A 23853-nucleotide genomic window follows, 5' to 3' on the forward strand; every position below is an offset into this window, starting at 1 on the left:
ATACCTAGAGATAATTTCTGCCGCCGTGTCGTTACACGAGATTTTCGTGTTTTCGTTTCGTCGTGTGTTCGATAGTTTACGTTCACATAATCACATTACTTACCTCAGTGAATCCTGATTCTTACCGCTTCCCAGTAACAACTGTCCCTTCCATGATACTCGCTAGGGAACCACGCTATAGAGGCGACCCATCTGGTCTTCGGGCTGTGAATATCATACTAACATTTCTTCCCTTCCCTTGGTGACTAAGGACGTGGCCGGCGCCGTTATTGACTATTTAAAGCTCGAATCAGCGAAACTTGCATAATTAGAATGATTTATTGCTTCCAAGCGTCATTCAGTGTGCAATTTCGCTTGTTCAGATCAATCACGGAGAGCAACTAGGGAATGTACAGTCTATCCAAGCTCAAGCTCAAGCTGAATGAAATCGAAATGTAGTGCGAGTGAGGCAAAGTCGATATTGTTATCATCTTATTGTAAACATTAAATGAAGTATAAAAATATTAGATAATAAGTGTTGGGAATGTTGTGATATAAGTCAATGCGTTGATTCCTGAAATGGCTGAAAACATACGAGAAACAATAGGAAATTTTCAACAATTATATTTATCGACATCTTTCTACTTGTTCCCTGATCGACTTGTCGCTCCGATCAGACTTCTAACAAGCATCTGTATAATTAAGCACTAGTTGATCCCGGCGTTTTACTGCTCGCACTAGGTGCTGCTTCCTCTTGCGCAACTTTCTCCTTATTCCAGCTCGATAAGCCCTCTGGTAATGATGTGTCCTCTTCGAAGGAACCTGTACCTTCAACAAACTCTTCGTAGGTGGACTTCTCCGGGAAGGGTCTCTTCCCAAGCAATTCAATCATGTCATCTCTGCTTAGAATTTCATTTTTCAATAATCTCTCAGCCACCTTCTCTACGTCAGTTTTGTGCTTAAGCAGAAGTTCCTTGGTACGTTTGTACGCATCATCAATCAAAAGCCTAACTTCTTGATCGATCAACTGAGCTGTTTGTTCTGAGTATGGCTTCGAGAACATCGGATCTCCGGGTTGCGAACTATCGAAGCTAACGTTGCCTACTTTTTTGTTCATGCCGAATCGGGTAATCTGAATTATTTTGAAATACGTGAAAATTATGTTTATTATTACGAAAGAAATCGAATTACCTGTGCATAAGCGCTATCGGTGATCTTCTTCAAGTCATCTTGTGCTCCTGTCGTGATTCTGCCAAAGAAAATTTCTTCCGAAACACGTCCACCAAGTGTCATACACATTCTATCGAAAAGTTGTTCCGTTGTGAGCAGATACTGATCTTTCGGTAAGTATTGGGCATAGCCTAGACCTTTGCCTCGTGGGATAATGGAAACCTTCAGTAGCGGATCCGAATGTTCCAAGAACCAACCGGAAACGGCATGTCCAGCTTCGTGATAAGCAACCGTTCTTTTCTCATCAGGCGCGAGCACATTCGTCTTCTTTTCCATACCAGCAATAACACGTTCAATTGCTTGCTCAAAATGTTTCATTACGATCGACTCGTTCAAATCTCGCGCAGCTATAAGAGCAGCTTCGTTGCACACATTTGCAATGTCCGCACCCGTGAATCCTGGTGTAAGCGCAGCCATTTTCCTCGCCAAGTCCATCTTATCTAAACTGGTTTTCAGTGGTCCCAAATGCACTTTGAAAATACTAGCACGACCTTTGATGTCCGGTGCAGGTACAAAGATCTGCCTGTCGAATCGACCCGGACGTAACAATGCTTTGTCCAGAATATCAACTCGGTTGGTGGCTGCTAAAACCACCACATTTGTGGTTGTATTAAATCCATCCATTTCTACAAGCAACTGATTGAGTGTGTTCTCTTGCTCGGAATGTCCTCCAAAACTTTTCCCCCCTCGCTTCCGCCCCACTGCGTCGATTTCATCGATGAACAATATACATGGTGCATGCTTGCGGGCCATTGAAAACATATCACGCACACGGGATGGACCCACTCCAACGAACATCTCCAGAAACTCAGAACCGGACACTGTTATGAAGGGTACATTCGCCTCTCCGGCCGTCGCCTTGGCAAGTAATGTTTTACCTGTTCCGGGGGGACCAGTCAACATCGCTCCTTTGGGAATTTTGGCTCCAAGATCGATATACTGCTGGGGATTCTTCAGGAAGTTGACGAATTCCATGATTTCAATCTTCGCTTCCTCACATCCTGCCACATCTCTGAAATCAAAGAATTACAGCTAAGACAGTAATTTTTGTAATGTGTGTAAAGAGGAAAGGTTTAGAGTTGAGAGAATATCGTAAAATTATCTTCATTTCAAATATTGATTATAACAATAAGCACACACGTGGAGGCGATCTGGTGTAATGACGACGGATCATGTGGACACACGAAATGAATAAATTCGTGATCCGCGCCTATTACATCTGCACTGCTTTGGAGACGGACATGAGTGGTCGCCCTCAAATATTAACAATGGGCCCTGATATAGAAATCGAGGCGATAAAAATTTTGCTCGTTAGCTCTAATTTACTATTATAGAAATCGAACAATTCGATAGCACCGATGCATGCATTACGCCTATTATGCTTCATTCGTTGAGGGAATATCAATTTTCTCCAAAACATAACCATATAGATATATAGATATATAGATATTTATAATTTTCATAGCAGAGTCTCAAAAAAATATTTGGCATCCTTTCTATAGTGCTTTGTGAAACATTTCAAACTCGTTTTGAAATATTTCAGCACCGCCACTGACATTCGAGCAGAGTAACGAATCGAGCTGTTTTCCTCGATTTCTATAATTCCAGATTCTACTCGGTGTTCACTATGGTTCAATTCATTCGCGAGTGAGGCACGCGAATCAGCGCCAGTGGAGGACACAGTACAACATCCCCCTGAGCCAGCTGATCCACAGCCAGATCTTCTATTACGACGAGGCGATCTCACAGTTTCGCAAAACGGACCCTTTGTCGCGCTCCAGGATCCCGAAGTTGCAGGATTCCCGCAGGACGACAAGTGCAGTAAAGCTCATGAACGAGTACGTTCTTCCGCTGCACTTGGTTGATGCTACGAACATGGAGGAATTGCAAATGTATAACGTGCCGCAAATGGAAGGCTGATGGCGTACAAAGCGAAATTATGGGCCCTATTATAGAAATCGAGGCGATAAGAATTTTGCTCGTTAGCTCTATTTTACTATTATAGAAATCGAGCAATTCGATAGCACCGAGCGAGTGATAGCTATCGATGCAAGTGTCAGAAATTTTCAAGTTGTCTTTTTGCATATCTTCAGAGAATTATTTTGTTTTGGTTTGCGTCCCTGATACTTTCCTTTGGGAAACATTTCAGAAACGCTTAAATATATGCAATTTTCAACGTATGTTCGTTTGTTTTGATCAGTATTTGTTTTACGGTGCTGCCAGAATAGTCTATACAAGGTAAGTGTTCAATCCATCATTATTTATATTATTCATGTTGTAAATTACAATGCAGAATTTACTTCCAGCGCATATTTCAGTGGCTGAAAATGAGTGGACAGACAAATCACCACCAGTACGACTCGATGGACCAATGAAAGCGAATGTAAACATTGCTCGAGTTTTTTTGGAGGCAGTTCAAATAGAATCCCTGCTAAGGAAAAGTGGGAAGAATTCAGTGAGGGATTGATGCACTGAGACCATCAATGCGTCTTGGTTCAGAATGGCAGAAAGTAAGTATTTCTTCTACGATAGATATAACTCCATAAGTAAATTTTATGATATTCTTTGAATTATTATCAACCGTATTTCCTACCTAAAATTGCTTATTCCTGCTAGCGTACATTAGTACGTGTTACTTTTGTCAGTAATTTTCTTTTTTATTGCTATACTATACCAAACTTTCTATACCATATGCTAAAGCTGAAATGTCTTGCAAAACAAAAATGATTTTTTTTTAAATTACAGATTTGGATTGACATGAGGTGAAAGGTAAAAAAACACTAGCACACAACAAGCGAGAATTTAGGGCCACAGGTGGTGGCCCAATACAATAAAGCTATTGACGCCGCTACAACGAGAAATCGACGCTAAAAGAAAATTACATGCAAAAAAATAGTTTTGCTAAAAAAAGTGGTATTCATGCGTGCCTTCTTACGGAATTCCATCGATTGCAGTTGTGAAAATACATGAAAAAAATCATTTTCTAATAATTATATTTTTTGCAAAGCAAATTGTTCCATGAAGTCGTTTTTGTTACACATCCATGCATTCATTACACCCATTAAGCTTCATTCGTAGAGGGAATATCAGTTTTCTCCAAAACATAACCATATTAACACTTTTAGAAATATAGATGTTTATAATTTTCATAGCCGATGTCTCAAAAAAGATTTGGCATCCTTTCTATAGTGCTTTGTGAAACATTTCAAACTCGTTTCAAAATATTTCATTACTGCCACTGACATTCGAGCAGAGTAACGAATCGAGCTGTTTTCCTCGATTTCTATAATTCCAGATTTTACTCGGTGTGATAGTGATAGTGATTGTATCGAATCCTCGATTCGATTTCTATAATAGGGCCCTATGTAGCCAAGTTGCTGTTATTGTGCGGCCTACTGTACTTCGCCAGCTGGGATCTCACCACCTTCCTCCTCCCGAAAGACAACAACACATCGAACTCATTTGTACAAGTTTGTATAAGACCAGTTACATTTTCCATTGTTTTAGTTGTTTTGATCAATAAATCTGGAAAACCCGAAGGGAAAAGTGCTCACGGAGAGAGAAGAAAGACAAATCAATGCATTTCACTAAGAAAATGTTGGTATCAGAGAAATTGCTCGTCGGATTAGACGATCCTATCAAGTAGTGCTCAATTATTTGGCGAATCCTCAAGGATACGGTAAGGAGGAGAGAGCTCCACGTGAATTGAAGCTCTCTGACCGGGATAAGCGGGAAATAGTTAGAACAGCTTCGAATACCTCAAAATCGCTTATGAAAATAAAGCAATATCTCAATTTAAATGTTTCTCGGGTGACAATTCGTCAAGTTTTGGTAAAAAGTTCTCACATAAAGAGGGTTTAAAAGGTTAAAGCTCCTTGTCTTACACTATCTCACATCGGAAAACGTCTAAGTTTTGCCAAAGCTCCATGAACCGAAAGTGGGACATGGTATATTATGACAAAGAATGTACCGAAAAGAATACATTTTAATATATACCATAACGAAGTTCTTCAATGTATAGGTTATCTTCACTGACGAAAAAAAGTTCAATTTGGACGGTCCTGATGGTTTCAATGGGTACTGCTGTTATTCACGGACGAAGGGACAGTATGTTACAACTTTTTGAGATTATGCCGACACAACTACCATAGACTCATATGAAATGTAGCGAAAGCATCTCCAACACAGCATCACTGACTATCCTTTGTGACGACGTCACTGGGTATAACTTCACATCTCTCTGACAAAAAACGTAAAATCGTACCACACCGAACAATTAAGTCTGGCGGCACAATAGAAGATCAATTCTGTCTGTATGAAGCTAGCGGCAATCGAAAAGTGAAGTATCGTGGCTTAAGGAAGTCAAAACCTGATCAGGTAATAAATCTACTGATCGCCTGCCATAGAATTGTGGAACGAGGCGACAAACGCATCGGTGCGAATGGTGATCGAAGGTACCACCCGATCCAAGTGACACGACTAATTCGAGAGTGCGACAAGTTTCGGAAGATACATAGTGGTGCAACAGAAGTTGGCGCGACTTGCTACGGCTGCAACGATGTGACGATAAGCTGACGTCGCGCAACCGTTTATTGTTTATCTGTGCGACAAACGCGGTGCAACAAAGGGTAACGACCTGGCGGTGATGTCGACGAAGCGGCAACAGAAGCTTGATTCAGTTATAACTGTATTAAGGGGCCCCCAACGATTCGCGCAGCGTCAAGAGGTTATTGTATGTATGTTTGTAGGAAGGAGGAGCTTTTGATATAGCAATTCTAGAATTATGAAGGAATGACAAGTTTTCCGTTATATTTTAATTTATATTGAGCATCGATAGTCTAGAAACCAACATTCGTTTCATTCTCTTGCCATTGGTCACTATTTCACTATTTAGTCAGGACGTTAATGACATGGCGGCGCGGTTCTGCGAAATTGTCTGTAACTGGCTCGTAACGAATACTCCTCGAAAGAAACCTTCAATGTATCCAGCTTGGAGCACTCCACTCCTTCGCGTCCTACGGCGTGCCAAAAATTCATGCCAACGCAAATTGCGTCGTCGATGAACTTGTTGACACAACTTCCAATTCGCTAGCAATGATACCGCAGCCTTAACGCAACTCTCTACAAATCGTACGTGCTTCGTGTCCAGACAAACTTGCGTAGAAATCCAAGAGGTTTCTGGAATTTTGCCAATTCCAAGTGGAAAACTGCAGATATCTGGTTTAAGATATTTTTTGGTGATCAGGAGTCGTCCTCTGATCCCGAAACAGGTAATTTGTTTTCAAAACACTTTGCTTCAGTGTTTGTAGTTGATGCAGCCATCCCGTCCGAAGCTAACGTTCGGGGAGACTCTAATAGACTTGCGACCATACGTTATTACCCCACAGATGGTTGTGAAGGCCGTAAACAAATTGAAACGTTCAACAGTTACTGGTCCTGATGGCGATGGCGTTCCAGCGATAGTTTTTTGCCGCTGTGCTACATCCTTGGCTCTCCCGTATCTACACAGCTTCGTTGGATCAAGCAATTTTTCCTGACGTGCACTCTTTTATGTTTCCCGTCTTCAAAAGAGTAGACAAGTGTAACGTGACTGATTATCGTGGCATAACCAGTTTATTTGCTGGATCTTAGTTATTTGAGCTGATCGTAAACGATGTTTTCTTCGAAGATAAGAGCTATATCTCACCAATACAACATGGCTTTATGCCAGGACGCTCGGATAGCATCAACCATCTCGAGTTTTCGTAACAACCGCCTAGAGGAACGTGCTCAAGTCGATGCTATCCATACCGACATAAAAGCCGCTTTCGATCGAATTGACCATCGCATCCTACTGAGAAAACTATCCCATCTTGGTGCTTTTGAAGGATTCAAAAACTGGCTGAAGTCATACCTTTCTGGAAGAACGCTCCGTGTCAAGCTCAAGTCTCACACTTCATCTCCGTTTGCTGCTTCTTCGGGAGTTCCAGGCAGAAATCTAGGACCACTGCTGTTCGCAATCTTCTATAACGATGTGTCGCTTATTGTAGCATCCGGATATGTGTCGATCTATGCAGACGACTTGAAAATTTATCTTACGATCAACACTCTTGAGGATTGCCGTCGTTTGCAGAGCTTTGCTCGTCCAGTTCGTGTGTTGGTGTCGCTTGAATAAACTCACCATCAGCATAATGAGTTTCTATCTAATGAGACAGCCAATTATATTTGACTACACGATCGATAGCTTCATTTTGGAGAGAGTCAGTCAAGTCAATAACTTGGGCGTACTTCTGAACTCTAAACTCACCTTCGACGCACACTGTTCTGCGCTGATCACTAAATCCAATCGTCAGCTTGGGTTCATCTCGAGAATTTCTAGGGAATTCACTGATCCTTACTGCCTGGAATCACTCTACTGCTCTCTTGTTCGGCCAATTCTGGAAACAGCATCTGTAGTATAGAACCCTTATCAGCACATGTGGAGCATCAGGATTGAACGAATTCAAAAATGGTTCATTCGTAGAGCACTCAGGCATCTGCCTTGGAGTGATCCGCGGAATATTCTGCAAGATGTCTTTTTTTTTTTTTTATTCTTTATTTTTAAGACTTTCAGCCTCCTGGGCTGGTTCGTTTCAAATCTGCTAGATGTCGATTACTGAATCTGGATACACTTCAGCGACGTATACGTATTGAACAAGCCACTTTCGTTGCCAAACTAATTCTGTTGAAATTGATGCACTTAACTTGCTCGAGAGAGTGAACTTTCGCGCTCCCAGCCAATTTCAATTTTTGAATTCCCGCATTTCTCCAGTCTTTTTCCCGCATGAATTCACGCAAATCCCGACTCTCAGAAATAAAAATTCAATGATATTATGTCGTTAGTTAAAAATTGAGTTTTGAAACTGAAATTGTGAAAATACGTTTACTTTATTGCTTCCAAGTTCCGCATGTGACAAACAAAATAACGGTGTGTTTTTCAGCAACATATTTTGAGTTGGATGTAGGGTTCAGAGATGAACGGAATTGTTTCTGGAATATATGCACCTGGTGTTACGGACCTAGTTTAGATAGCAGGGCTAAAAATAAATTAAAATAATCAAATATCAAATTTGTAGCGCAACGCGCGTTTGAAAAACAAAATAATGCCAACAAGAGGAACCACATGTTTTGTTTCCTTTTCTTCAATTGTTCTATACTTCCTTTTCTTCAATTGTTCAATACAGCTCCCAATATAAGCGCGCCAGAGATAGCGCATTAGAAACTTCGCACACTGCAGACTTTTTTTCAGCCGATAGTTTGGTTGGGTTGCTAGTTGCGGTCGGTAAACTATCGGACGGCCGATAGTTTACCGACCGCATAGTTTGAATGCAATCGGAAGCTAGCAAACTTTTTCATCGGCCGGTACTGAATCGGTGTAGTGTGCGCATATGCATATCCCTCCTTACTGATTAAGTCGTCCGACCAATCTATCGGCCGACAAAAGTCTGCAGTGTGCAGGGGCTCTTAGACGAAGGAATAGAAGTAAATATTTCTTCCCGGCAATTAGCTAAATGTTTCCCACTTTAACCTTTTTCGTTGGAAGTATGTTTTAAAAAGAGCGCTGTATGGGCCACTCGAGAGATGATAAAAATTGTTCTGTTTAGGTATCGCCCTTTATGAACGCAAAGAGCAAAGAAGGAATAGGGCAAAGAAATAAAATTGTTTTTTAGGATCCCACGCGTGAGACGTAGTGAAGGATAAGAACAGGAAAATATAAATAGAGATTCCTTTGCAGGCAATCAGCAAATAGTTAGGTCGTAACTTCACCAAATTGAGCCCCTTTATGAATTTGATGAAGCAAATAGGCAGGCAGATAACCGTTGCGGTTTCGGTTATCTGAATAAGAAAGGGAGATCTTTTCTCTCCCTTTTAATTTTAAGCTAGAGTATGAATTCGTATATTTTTCAGATAAACCAAAAGGTTCATGATAGCAAGGAAATAAACAGTTCAATTTCGGAAGCAAACCAGGACGTATTTATTTCTCAATATCAAGATAACCATCAGGATCATGCCAGCTAAACCCAACCAGCCGAGTCCAACATCTGCAACGCCAGAATTCCCAACAGGGAAGGAGCTCGAAAAAACTAGTAAGAATAACAGAGCAAATCCCATACCGAAAAACAGACCACTTACATCACGTATTCACGTATCACGTATTTATTTCTCAATATCAAGATAACCATCAGGATCATGCCAGCTAAACCCAACCAGCCGAGTCCAACATCTGCAACGCCAGAATTCCCAACAGGGAAGGAGCTCGAAAAAACTAGTAAGAATAACAGAGCAAATCCCATACCGAAAAACAGACCACTTACATCACTCGGACGGACCTTTCTGGAGCCGTCGGATTTTGAATGGTTAGTGGCTGCCCTAGTCGGGATTTGCTGAAGTCTAGGGGCTTAGCCCATAAGAGAGTCTTTAAGGCATGATTTCGAAATGTAACAAAAATCCAGGGAAATAAGTTCCCTGGCTAATAATTGGTACCTGAAGCGCGTTACCCTTTATAAGGCCGTGGCAACTATATTGCCACCAACAATATTTTTTTTCGATGCATTTGGAATATTATAATTTTTATATTTAATATAACAAAAGCTTTTAAATTTATCTGGCATTACTTTTTTTTGGGCTGTAAAAAATGCACTATATGAATTTGGGAGTTATTTTATGTTACAAAACCGCGATTTTAGAGCGCCGGCAAAATATACTTTTTAAATTCGTGATGTGATGGTTCTAGGCGTAGTCTATTATTTTGATCAAGGACTAAAGGTAACATCCGATGTATATTTGAAGTTTCTGCAAGGTGTTGTCCCGTGGATGAAGAAGGTTGCTGCTGGCCGTCATTTCATCTTTCAACAAGACGGAATTCCTGCTCATAATACCAAGAAAACCCTGATTTCCAATTTCCAACAAATTTTGACCATTTGAATTTTCTCGTTCAACAAAGCTGCATATCTCTGGAAGTCAGCCAGCATAATCATTTTTTTAGCCTCAAGCTCTTTCGGTTCAAATCTCGAAACAAATTTCGATGAGAACAAGATGTCCTTCATCTTGGTACACCAAAAAAAAAAAGGTTGTTACATTTCGCGCGACGTTTTTACATGCTAGAACATATACAGTAACATTTTAGAGCGCAAAAAACACTGGGCAATAAAACCCCGACTTTATTAAGCAATTCAAGACTTTTCCCGATGGAATTGGTTCCCGACTTTTTCCCGCATTTCCCGCTTTTCCCGAATAGGTGGCCCCCCTGGAGATGATAATAACATTTTCCTTAGTAGAGCACCTTTTTGATTTTGGAGAACCTGCACGACACTTCAAAAAATGTTAAGTATGTTAGTGTTATTTCGACTATTTATAATTATTCATTAAAACGATGTTGTCAGATGAACTTTTAACTAAACAAAAAAAAAATGAACAAATGAACAGGACATGGCGGAGAACGGTAGATGGACGTATGGGCTCATGCCGTTACTATCGACCTGGCTGAACAGGAAGCACGGAGAGGTAAATTTTCACCTGACGCAGTTCCTGTCTGAACATGGCTGCTTCAGGCAATATTCACATCGGTTCGGGCACGCAAGGTCGCCACTCTGTCCGGAATGTGGAGATGTGGAGGAAACACCGAAACACGTCGTATTCGTATGTCCCAGATCCACCGAAAGGCGAGTGGGGCTATCTAACCTGTATGCTGGGAATATAGTGGAGGAAATGTGTCACGATGAGGGCACCTGGAATGTAGTGAACAGCGCAATCGTACACATCATGCCCGAGCTACAGCGGAAATGGAAACGGAACCAACGATCTGATAATGCCTGACCGTTGAACATTTGCGAGGACTGCTTTAACGGGTAGTACCCCACGAGAGTAGTTGTGACGGGGTGCGCGTTATGTTGAAGGGCATTACCTAATTGGGAAGAGTAATCCTGCGAGGGTAGCTGTGACGGGTTGGGCGTCATTCTGGAGGGCAATTCCTTATCGGTACACCTCTCGACGAGTAAACGGAAGCATGTGCAATGCATAAGCGTAGCGGAGAACAAAGGAACGTGAACGAGATAAATCGAGAAAAAGGAAAAACAACGTTATCAGCGTTGCAGACAGGAGAAATACATGAGCACAGCCGCCCCCCGAAGTAGTCACCTGGATTTGGTCCTGGAGGGAATGAGGTTACCGCTGACCGCTGACAGAGGGATATCCTGCACATGGTACAAGTGAAGTACGAACTCAACTGCAATCTGTAGATGATGGAGGAGAAGATTACAGCTTGGAAGCAGAAGGCAGTGCATGGCCCTCCTCAACTGGACCGGCCACACGTCGACAAGGCCGCATCTAATCTGTGGCTAACGCGTGGTGAACTCTCTTCAGTAATAAAAGCCAACATGATAGCCATCCAGGACAGGATAATGCCGACATGAAACTGCAAACGGTATGTCTGGCATCAAGACATTGATGACATTTGCTGGAGGTGCCATCAACAAGAAGAAAACATAGAGCACATTATGGGATGCTGTTCCGTTTTGATTAACGCAACCTACACCGAGCGCCACAATAACGTGACCCACATTGTCCATCGACAAATGAACGTTTCAAGTTCTACTCTCGATTCACCATAACCGTCCAGATATTATGGTATACGACAAGATCGACCGCCACATTACCATCGTCGATGTCGCTATTCCACTGAACCAAAATCTGGAGGAGACCCACGGTCGCAAAATTTGTAAGTACCGCCCACTGGCCGTGGAACACAAGGAACTATGGGGGTCAATAGTGGTCCCAAGAATTGTTCCCATTCGCAGTTTAACGCTCTGTCGTACAGGACGCGTTCTCTAAAGTTCTTTGAAGTTTTAGAAAGTGGCTTCAACGAAAGGAATTTTTAAAAAATAGTGCCGGTTTTCTTTTTCGGAAAGAAAAAAATCTATAAATAAAACATAGAAAAGATTGAAAATGTAGTGAAATAAAGATTGAAAATGTTTAAAGGCGGTGGTGAAAAAGATCCACCAGACTAAGGACATGGACGATGGAAACGTCGAGAAGCAATCGTGTTTCTACAACACAGAAGACCCAGGGCCGTATAGAGTCTTCGTTGAATACCTTAATAAAGAACAAAATCAATAAATTTGCTTTAGAATCATCTCTCGAAAAAAATTATTGTAGCAAAACATGCGTGATAGATATGAAATATCTTGGCCGAAATAATATAATTATATTTTTCAACAATATGAATAAAGACAACACTTTGGTGCGTGAAAGCAAACTGGAGCAGTTCAGTTACAGATCATATATCCCAAGACACCATGTAAGCATATCCGGAGTGATAACTGGAATTCCAAACAATATTTCGGACACGGAAATTCAATCAGAAATAGAATCTGAGGAGCAAATATTGAAAGTTTTTCGACTTTCGCGTTATGTCGACGAGTGTTGCCACATATACAGATTTTTCTGTAATGATACATATTTTCAGCATGTTTTTTGACCAAGAATCTGTATATACAGATTCAGATTAATACAGATAATACAGATTTTCTATTTTCTTTACTGATAAAAAAGATTTTTTACCTTGAAAATACAGATTTCAATGTGGCAACACTGAACAGGATAAGTATCACATTCCGAGAACAAACATTACCAGAAAAGATAACTTTCAGCATGAATTGTGAAATGATTCCCTTCAAGCAAAAAGTGGAATTTTGTTTAACTTGTCACCGCTTTACCCATAATGCCGGAAGTTGCAGAGGAAAGACACGATGTGAACAGTGTTCGAAAATACACACAAACGAGGAGCAAAATTTCTCGAACTGTAAAGACGAGATAAAATGCTTTCATTGTCGAAACAGTAGTCACCGAACAGCAGATCCGAAGTGTCCAGAGCATGATATACAAAAATGAATTAAACTAGTCATGTTGGAGAAGAATTTAACCCTTTGCGGTCGGAATTAATTTCTCCAAAAAGAAATCCTCTTATCTTTCCACGCTAATAATATTTTGTTTATAGTTAGTAACGTTACCTATTATTCATAGAAACTCTGTATACATTCGTAAAAAAGTTCACTGAACATTAAAATTCGTTCAGAAAAAAATTAAACTATTTCATCGTTCAATAAAGTATTTAGTATGATTCCTTGCTTTGGTGGCTGAGAGCAGACAAACGACTGCAAAGGGTTAACATACGTGTGAAGCAAGAGAGCTTGTAATACCCATCCCGGTGAGAAATCGATTTGATCTGCTCGCAGAGATAGAAGAATGTCCATCTATTTATGATAGTTACGCTAAAAAAGCTGCAGTACATTTACAAAAAAAAACACTGAAAAATACTGCGAACACAAACTCAGTGAAAAACGGCACAACATTGAAGAATCGATCCAAACGGAGGCTCGCTCCTCTGAAAACGTAAAACAAAATAAAAGAAAGCGGATTGATGCACTTGCAGTGATGAATGGTACAGGGTTGGATAATCCGCATGCGGTAACTGAACAACAAATTTGGGAACAAACCATAGTAAATGTTACCAAGAAGGCTGAAGAGTTCCCTTCATCTCACCGTCGCCCGCCCTCGACAGATAGTCGAACACCAGATGTTATCCCTGGTCATTATGCACAATGCTACAGTGCGTGCGGCAACTCTCGGTTGAGACCAAGGCGCTTGTATAAATGTATAACAGGTGAAGCAACATCATCACTTCAATAAGAAGGGGATTACGGTCTGTGGAGCGGGGGTTGTTTGTTTTGTTATTACTAGGATACGCCATTTTTGCATTTTCACATGCGAGAGTAGTGGATGAACTGGATGAGAATGAAATTCTACAAAATCATCCCGTCTTTTTCACATAAATTCGCGAAAGCCGAACAAAGTAGGCATCGTTCGAATAAGCGTCGCAGCAGTTTGTAGAGAGCCGCCGGCAGCGTTCTGATTAGAGATGGGCAAACCGTTCATGAACTGATCAAAAGAACGAATTCACCCAAAAGAGTGAACGAACTGCCGTTCTTTTTTGCTGGGCAACAGTTCATATGAACTGTACACCCAGTTCAGAACGAACTGTGTACGGTGAATGATGAACTGATAACACAGTTCAGAACGAACTGACCGCCGACTACACTGTGTATACAGTTCAGAACGAACTGACCGCTGGCAGAACTCTGCATGCAGTTCAGAACGAACTGTGTACGGTAAGCGGTGCGTAAGAGGAAGGAAAATGAACGAGTGATAGATGAATGGTGCTGCAAGGTAAATAGTTCTCAAATAAACGAATGGAAACAAACGCCCCATGAAACAACAAAAATAATATGTCGGTATTGTCGCTTCATAAAAAACACTTGTTGCGTTTTTTTATGTTGCGTTCAGGATACGATGGTTTTAAATTGGATTGTTAAATATTTCTGTAAGTTGTTATACCAATCTACCTCACTTATAAAATATAGTTGAAAGCTGAAAGTTGATTTAAACAGTCTTGTTAAACAGTAAAATTCGCGTCGCTAATATGAAATATGTTTTATATTATATCACATTGTGCTCGATAATTTTGAGATGGACGTTCGCGGTTTGGGTACAGTTTTGCTATAGCATTTATTGCAATACATCGTAGGCAAAGCAGCACAATGCTAGTTTATGCTGAAAATAATGATTAACGACTCAAACAAAATTAAAATTTCAAAATCAAAGTTTGATTTTCTATTGTGCTAAGTTATTTCTAACAAATATCGGACATATCCCGCCACTGTACAAAAGAGTGAGTGAACTGCTCAAAAGAACTAGTTCACTTAAGTGAACGGTTGGTCACTGAACGGTTCATTAAAGTGAACCGTTTTGCCCACCTCTAGTTCTGATGCTGTTTGTAAACAATACCGACAGCAATTCCAATATGGCTGAAAGTGCATTTCATATGATTGTTTCACCTGGTATATATAGAGGCGCCTTGGTTGAGACAACGATACATCATACCCATATCCCTAACCTGACCCGTCCCACAAAAATTGTTGCCCCTCTAACCTCGAGTAAACCGCGAGTAATCGGTCGAAACCTACTAAACATAGATTTAAGTTGAAATTCTGTAAAAACAAATCATGAATTAGTGGTTCCGCAAAGCTCATGCGATTGAGCCTTACAAATAAATGAATTGGAAAAAAAGAAGGCTGAAGAAAGTGTAATTAACCAAAGGAAAACAGAATTAATGAGCTTTTATGCAGCACTGTTTCAAATTTCAGAAATGACAGAAAGTGTACGAGGAAAAATTAGACAATGTTCTAGAGAACATCTGACCTTTCACAATTTTCTGTTATACAGCTAAATGTGCCATAGAAACATGGGTACAGAAAGAACTTATAGCGAATTCGTTTTTAAAACTGAGTCAGTGCCAAACTGACTCTGTAATAAAAAAACGTTTTCAGTTTCACGAATGCGTTGGTTTGTTGGTGTACGTTATATAGTCTGATTTGTTTATATTTACGACGGCAAATGTACAGTATCGACGTCTGGTGGTGATATTAGTGCTTGGGAGGTAAATTGTTCTCCATCAGATCAGAAGGGCCAAGTGCAGTGTAAACATATAAAAGTTTGAATGAAAATTTGTACTTCATATTGTTCGATTACCTAACACATGTAGTTCTGACACTCACTTAACCATTTGTCGATGCATTTCCTGTTTGTTCCACAAATAATTACTATTATAATATAAAATCATCATTAGATACAGTTTTCGTTCAATATGTTTCTGCGATATCGGAAAAATCCTCTTATTTAATCACATAAAATAAATATTCGATACGTTAAAGTACATTTTCATTCATAATTTTGATTTTGAAATTTATTCTACCTGAATATCCATCATTATTTTCACCTCCCAATGAAAGCACACGTAGCTTAATGCCGTCTACTCGAATATACTCTTCAAAATCAGAATCCGAATTGGATTACGCTTCCAATAATACAAAAGCAAAAGCAGCAGGTTTTTCATTTTCATAGTCTTTATTTTTAGATTTTCCAAAATAATATTCGGAACTTGGCAGTTCAGTATAGTTGTATTGGTGAACCCGAGTGCCAACCCGTGAAACATCTCAGTGCGAAACTAACAGTTTTCGGGGCGAACTTGTGCGATACTGAGTGCGAAACTGAGTGAATAAAAAAACGTTTTGACAGCAGTTAGTGCGGCACTGGGGTTGAAACTGAACAAAAACGAATTCGCTATTAAAAATAAAAATAACCCAATGTTCAAAACCAAAAAGAAGTAAATGTGCTACAAGTTAGCCCTATCCGTCCGAACCCATTGGGAAAATTAACAGGGCAATATAGTCACGCAACTCAGCCCTTCACAAATTTTCGAGTCTGTCATAACGACAGTGACTCGAGCAGATACAAAAAAAAATGTTTCAGTCGTTCTCTCTGGAGCTGGAATTGGCCGGCATCCAAAAGCCGATCATCCTTAGCACCTGCGCGATTGTTCGACAATTCCTCGGTCAGGACTAAAAAGCAGGAGCATGCAGATATGTGCATTTCGCAGAGCCTAGTCCCCCATTGGGGCAGATGAATATTCTGGCTAGGTTTGCCTAGTCAAGTGTGAAATCTCTGCAAAAAAAAGCACACACGAAGTACATCGTATGGCGGTTAAGTACGAATTAAATTTTTCGTTAAATAAACCGAGAGGCTATTCGATCGTTCCACATGTGTATGTTTGAAGAATTAATTCATGAAATGTTGAGAGTGCACAGCTGATCGGAATTTATAAATTCTGTGCGATTGGAACTAGTACCATTACTTACTTGAAACCAACTGTGATCTCGTTCGCATTAATTAACTTAGCCGTCGATTGCATTACGCCACCGAATAGACCACCGCCTTTTTTACCTCCTCGGCCACCCATCATCTCTGACGATCGTCGCATCATATAAATCAGAAAACCGATTATCAACAGAGTCGGTAGCATTCCCGACAAACTGGATGCTTCGATTTCGCTCCGATAGATTACAGGGACGAAATTTACCGGCTCAATATTCATATCGGACTGAGCGTTTTCTAGATTTCGTTCGAAGGAATCGACACTGCCAATGTTGAACCATAAGGTGCTCTGAAATAAAGTTTTCGTTTCTCAATTAACACAAACGATGCCATTCAGATATTTCCTACCCCTAGATCGGAGGTATTCCCGGGAGATAATCGTACTCGAACCCATTTTTTATTCACAACTTCCAGTTTGTCAACAATGCCACGAGCTAGATAGCTGAAATAGAAAAAAAACAACGTAATGATAAATGATTACGCACTGAATCATAATGAGAACATACTTATTAACGAATTCCTTCCAAGCGATTTCTTTGTATCCCATTTCGAAGTATGCGATGGCCGAGATCAGTGCGACACCGGCAATCGCACCGAACACCAACATTTTTTCTTTATCACCACCTTCGCCGCCAATAGGTCTACCGGCACCGCCGCCACCACTACTTCCACCACTGCCTCTGGCCGGTTGTGGACCGAACATTCCTAGATTCCAATCATTTTTCGGTGGCTGGGGGCTTTTCGAGCTTCCCGAGCCGGCAGCCGCAGTTGGTTTAGCGTTTTCGGCTGGTTTGGCATCTTTCGCTTCGCTAGCTGGTGGCGGTTTCTTAGTTCCACCGGGTTTGTAATACTTTTCGAAACCTTTTGGTGGCTTTTCACAGAAAAGTTGAATTCGATAAAGGAACTCGCTCCAAAGTTTGCTTTTGCTGGATTGCAAATAGTTTAAACTACGAATTATCTGAAATAATAGGAACAGATACGATGATTAATAGCCCAATGAATTATTTCCAGAGAACGGGAAAGGGCAATCATGGTCCAGCAAAAACAAAACTAACCTGGTCGCAGTCGCTTGTGTTGACTGTACGATGTTGTCGGCTTAATCCAGCCAGAGTCGATTCGAGCTTACGAGCGGTTGTTAATAAACGATAAGCCATTTCAGTGTCAATTCTAAGCCCTACCACTTAAGTATGACGGTTCATTTAGGCGGAATCAATCACTAAATGTATATACGCCACATTAAAGTTTATTACACAATCTTTCAGTCGATTCGTTTTGCCTATGAATGAATGAAGCAATATCCTACCATGACGAAAATTTACCTGTCGTGATTAATGTCATAAAGAACTGTCACAATAAATAACGTGTTGCCAGTTGCTGTTGTAAAATCAGTTCAGTTTGCGGTGTTTCATTTTCCGGGTGTTTCTAACGAAAATTGGAATTGGGTTATACGCCAAAGTTTAGAAAAAAGGTAATGAAGATGGTCGCGTTCCGAGCTAAGACAAGACCAGACAACTGGCTTCTTACTCTTCTTCGTCGTCCAAAAACGAAGCCATGACATGAAGATGCCAGAGCTGCCAAATATTATAAAATATCGGATTTTTCAAATTTCTATTTTAATGAATCGTAACATTTGGTTGGTGCGAATTCAATGATTATTGCATATTTTCAAATAGACAATCTCAAAAATATGCTTTAAAAGGATAAAATAAGTCTTTTAAATACCCATATCTATAATATAATCGTTTCCAAAACAAATTTGGGATTTTTTTTAGCAAATAAATCTAATCTGACAACCGTTACAGCGTTATGCAGATTCTCATTGTCTGAACCAAAACATTCTATCTTATTATATGAGCAGGAATACAACCAAAACAACGTTAGGAAGCCATTTTATTCATAAAAAACGTAATTCAAAAATAAAAATGAAGTGTAAAGCCTTAAATTGTGAGCGAAGGACGGATACTCATCCTGAGTATAAATTTTATCGGTTCCCTCAAGACAAAAATATTCGGAAAGAATGGATTCGATTTTGCGTGAACAGTGAATTAGAAGTTCCATTCTTTGAAATCAAATCAAGCACAAGAATATGTAGCATAAGTATTAAAAACTAATTCTAAAACATATCCTAATACTAGTATATATACAGGCTCATTTTGTTGATGGGAAATACAATGAAAATGGAGTTACGAAAATTCCGACCTCAGTTGCATCCGCGAATGAGGAATGGGAAGAGATACAAAGTATTGAGAACAATTATGATTTGGTTGACGTATATGAAGGAGATAAACAACTACAGGAAGAAATATTTCGTTTAAAACATCAAATTTCCAAGCTGAAAAGGTAGTGTGTCAAAAAATATGTTATTTTCTAATATTTTATATTGATGTAACCGTTAATAGAATTGTAAAACAATGGAAGAAAAAATGCGGATATCTGACCTCGAGAATTCGTGGAAAACAACCCTTGAAGAAGCTTTTCAGAGAAGATCAAATTAAGCTATTAACAGGAGAGGTTAAAAAAGTGAAACGTTGGTCCAATGAAACGATTACGGAAAATTTACAAATTCGGTTTGCATGTCAAGGTGGATACGACAAGCTTATTCAAAAAGGCTTCCCGTTCCCATCCACGAGGACTCTACTACGCCAAATTGAAGGAGTTCGTTTCAGTCCTGGTATGTAATTATAATCATATGTCTCATCGCATGTTAATATATGAAATGATATTTTGTAGGTATTCTTGAAGATATATTCGAGCTGCTACAACATAAAGTCTCCACAATGTCGGTTGAAGAAAAGGACTGCGGATTGGTTCTAGACGAAATGAGCATAGACGAGGCAAATGAGTTTTGCCAAAATACGAAGCAGTTTGTTGGAACAACAACGCTTCCTATGTCCCAAACTTTAGCCTGTAAAGCTTTGGTATTCATGCTAGTTGGAATCGCAGCGCGCTGGAAACAGGTGGTTGCTTTCGAGTACACCGGCAACTCTATACAAAAAGAGTTTTTGAAGAATGCTGTATTGTCTGCAGTTTCAAGAGCAGAGGGAATCAGTTTGCGTGTCCATTTTATAACAACAGATTCCGGGTCCGAAAACCAGCGCATGTGGAAGGATTTGGGGATCGATATTCGTCGCAAAAATGAGACATTAAATGCTGCGATACCTCATCCAAACGCTGAGAACAGAATGCTAGAGATCATACCCGATCCCGTACACGTATTTAAAAATACAGTACATGGCTGGTTGAACAATGTCTACCTGAAAGTTCCGGATTGGTATGTTCGTGAAAAAAAGCTAACATCCAATATTGTTCATCGAGACCATTTAACCACAATCGTGAACTCCGAAATAAACAACACGTTGCGGCTTTGTCACAGACTAACGGCCTCGGATGTGTGCTTTGACAACAGAACATCTTCAATAGATAAAATGAAAGTATGCAACGCAACAAAATATTGCAACAGGACGGTGGCTGCAGCATTGAAGTTTCATGCGGAAATACGAGAATTACCGGAGCTTCTTACTACCGCATGCTTCATAGAAGACTTTGCTCGATGGTTCGAGCTTATCAATAATAGGGCAGAAGAAAAAGTATTTTGTTTGAATGATCCTATGAAATATGACGAGGATATCGCTCATCTGAAGACCATGGTGCGGTTAATGTATGATCTCCAAGTAGGACACGGACATTGGAAACCATGGCAAACAAGTGTAATCGTTTGCACGAATGCAATTGTGAGGTTGACAGATCGGCTTTTGCATGAAGGACACCCACAAATATTTACATCGCGGTTCGTCCAAGATTGTCTGGAGAGTCTTTTCTCATTGATTCGTGCAAAGCAACGACGCCCAACTCCATTGCAATTCAGCAATAACTTGAAAATTGTGACTCTTTCGCAATACATGACCGTAGTACCGAATGCTTCGTATACAGCCGATACACAACAACATCTTATTGGATTGATAGATTTGCTATCAAAGCGGCGTGAAGAATGTTCAGCCCAGAAATTGATGGACAATGAAGCAGCATCGACATCATATCGAATTTCAGCTTCATCTAATTCTAGTGATAATGTTAATGATATGAATATTGAATTCGACTATGAGTACACCGTCGATGAAGCGAAAACTTTTCTCGACAGAACAGAACAAAATTCGTTGTTCTATATAGCTGGTTTCATCATCAAAAAAATTATTCAGCGGGAAAGAACATGTCAGCAGTGTAACAAGAGATTGGTAGTCAGCAAAACACAACCTAGATTGTATCAACCGTCTCTTTTTTCATATTTGCGAGCTACAGCTTCTAACTCTCCCATCTGCATAGTGAATGATGAGACTTTTAATTTCTTCTTAGCAATGGAAATTCTATTCCGAAATATGAAATCGCATTTGGAACCTAACGAAGCTGATTTGCCGAAGAAAATGGCAGGAGAAATGTATGTTTTGCCATCCACTTTATTCCATTGTGAAAAAACAAGGAATGACATTATAAAAAAATTTATATCTTTTCGTTTAAAAAGCGGAGAAAACAAAAAAACAAGGAAACGAAAATTTGATAGCAGGAGCATGGCATGGTAGAAATAAAATATATTAGTATCAGAAACCAAATAGATTATTATTAAACTAAACTTATGTCCATTTCCATTTTAGTGTTGTCCGAAAACTCATTTTTTCCACTTTTTCCCAAAAATGACTTTTTCAAAAAATCATAACTTTTGAACCTCTGAACCGATTCAGATGATCAATAAATCTAATTGAAGCCAATGAGGTAGATTTTTAATAGAAAAAATATTGAAAAAAGTATTAAACTTGGAAAGAGGGTTCTAGAGAGGTGTTTTTTTCGTTTTAGAGTCATTATTTTGTAAATTTAACATGTTTTAAGTCTTCGTTCAATATTCTTATGTGACTAGACTAGACCTATGCGACTAGAATCCTATCTTTCCGGTAAGTGTGATATTTTTTCAAAAAAGATTGGCTTATTGGCTTCAATTTAATATGTCGATCATCTCAATCAGTTCAGTAGTTCAAATGTAATAAATTTTTGCAAAAAATTATTTTTGGATAAGAGTGGAAAAATGATTTTACGGACGACCGGTTAACTTTGAAAAGTCACTCAAAAACACAAAAAAGCCTATCTGATATCGAGATATGTTATGTAATAAATCCTCAGCTTTCAAGAAAAAACATAAAATATAAAAACATAAAAACAAAAAACATAAAAATAACAAAAAACAACTACAATCAATAGTTACGAAAACAAAATTCGATTTCTTGGCAAGCCTAATATTTTTCAAAAAAAAGATTAATTGGCTTCAATTTGATATATCGATCATCTAAATCGGTTCAGTGATTCAAAAGTTATGAATTTTTAAAAAAGGCACTTTTCGGAAAAAGTTGAAAAAAATGATTTTTCGGACCACCCTAAAATAAGAAAAGGTCACCCTAACGAAAAAATAAAAAATACGGGTCTAATATTTTGCAATAAAGAAAGAAACTACCACTTTTCATGGAAATCTGAGGAGCACTATATCGGTTTGACATGAAATGGATGTATATATATATATATATATATATATATATATATATATATATATATATATATATGTATATATACATTTTTCAATTCAATCAAAATATAGTAACAAAATAATTAGGTAAAACGTGTATACAATTCCTTCACTCTAAACTAAGTATCGTAATATCAATTAAATTCATTTTTTTTCTAAATTCAATACAAACCCAACGTAATTTATTTTTATTGGCAACACTGGAAAAATCGACTTTGTTTACAAAATTTATCGAAATCGACCAATCAGAAATCAGAACGACTGACAGAAATTTGGTCCGTATCTGACAGAAATTTGGTCCGTAAAAGACCCCCTATTGTCTGATCTTATCTTAGGTTCCGAGCGACATAGCATACGCTGCCATAATTATTTCGTAAATAGTGACGTCAGTCATTGTGTTTATCTTTGATTGCCCACCGCTTGCATGTAAAAATGCTATTTTCAGGAAGTAATTCATCAATTAAAAACGTACATTTTTGTAGAGCTCCCGCTGAATATGAGGCAAATGTGATAGCGTGGAGTGAATATTTGTGAAATCACATCGAAGAAGACGGATAAAAGTGATATTTCCATGTGCCATTTTTACTCTCCCACGTTCATAGAAACAAAAGTAGTTTCATTATTTTATCGTTATGAAGTTGATGTTTCGAAGGCTCTCAGTGTCGGTGTGTATGTTGTGAGATAATAATCGCCAATTAATCAGAATTTCACCGAAAATGTTACTGCTTTCGAGAACTAAGTATTCGACTGCTCTCTGGACCTTTTTACCACATGAATAATCGAAATAAGCCACGATATAATTGTCACCTGTTAGAAAACAACCAGTTGAATGATTTCATGAGAATTTTGGCTCAAATTATCATATAACCGTGAGTACTTTCAACATTGTTTTGTTTCTTCCATATACATTCCATATAGAATGCAAATAATTACGACACGATATTTTGCTTGCCAATACAGATACACTTCGCCTACTGCTCCACCTCTATATGTACCTCATTGGTTATACGCAATGTACTGGAAACAAGGTAATGAAGATGGTAGAGTTTCGAGCGACATAGCATGCGGATAAAAATGATATTTCCATATGCCATTTTCAATCCCCCACGTTCATAGAAACAAACGAAGTTTTATTATTTCAACGTTATGAGGTTGATGTTTCGAAGGCTCTCAGTGTCGGTGTGTATGATGTGAGAGAATAATCGCCAATTATTCAAAATTTCACGATTTGTGATGTGATAACATAGCATATAACAAAAAGGGGCTAACTGAAATCAACAAGTATAAAGGGGCTA

The 23853-nt window shown here is 39.2% G+C and overlaps 1 protein-coding gene across 1 annotated transcript; it reads right to left on the reverse strand.

Moving 5' to 3' along the window:
- Window positions 1-587: 587 nt before the first annotated feature.
- On the reverse strand, window positions 588-18332 carry LOC129768716 (AFG3-like protein 2). The gene is made up of 6 exons (XM_055770533.1): window positions 18051-18332; window positions 17502-17953; window positions 17344-17437; window positions 16980-17284; window positions 1171-2221; window positions 588-1111 (listed from the first exon to the last, which is right to left on the reverse strand). Exons 1-6 carry the CDS (start codon window positions 18147-18149, stop codon window positions 680-682), a joined length of 2433 nt encoding a protein of 810 aa, XP_055626508.1. The 5' UTR covers window positions 18150-18332; the 3' UTR covers window positions 588-679.
- Between the last annotated feature and the right edge of the window lie 5521 nt (window positions 18333-23853).

This window comes from Toxorhynchites rutilus, chromosome 2 (genome assembly GCF_029784135.1).
Source record: "Toxorhynchites rutilus septentrionalis strain SRP chromosome 2, ASM2978413v1, whole genome shotgun sequence".
In the NCBI taxonomy this organism is placed as follows: Eukaryota; Metazoa; Arthropoda; class Insecta; order Diptera; family Culicidae; genus Toxorhynchites; species Toxorhynchites rutilus.

Excerpts from the sequence above, each read along its gene's own strand:
- LOC129768716 (XM_055770533.1), bottom strand. The coding sequence starts at position 18,149 with ATGGCTTATCGTTTATTAACAACCGCTCGTAAGCTCGAATCGACTCTG. Across the intron at positions 17,438-17,501 it reads TGGAAGGAATTCGTTAATAA|CTATCTAGCTCGTGGCATTG; the intron begins GTATGTTCTCAT and ends TTTCTATTTCAG. Across the intron at positions 1,112-1,170 it reads CCGATAGCGCTTATGCACAG|ATTACCCGATTCGGCATGAA; the intron begins GTAATTCGATTT and ends AAAATAATTCAG.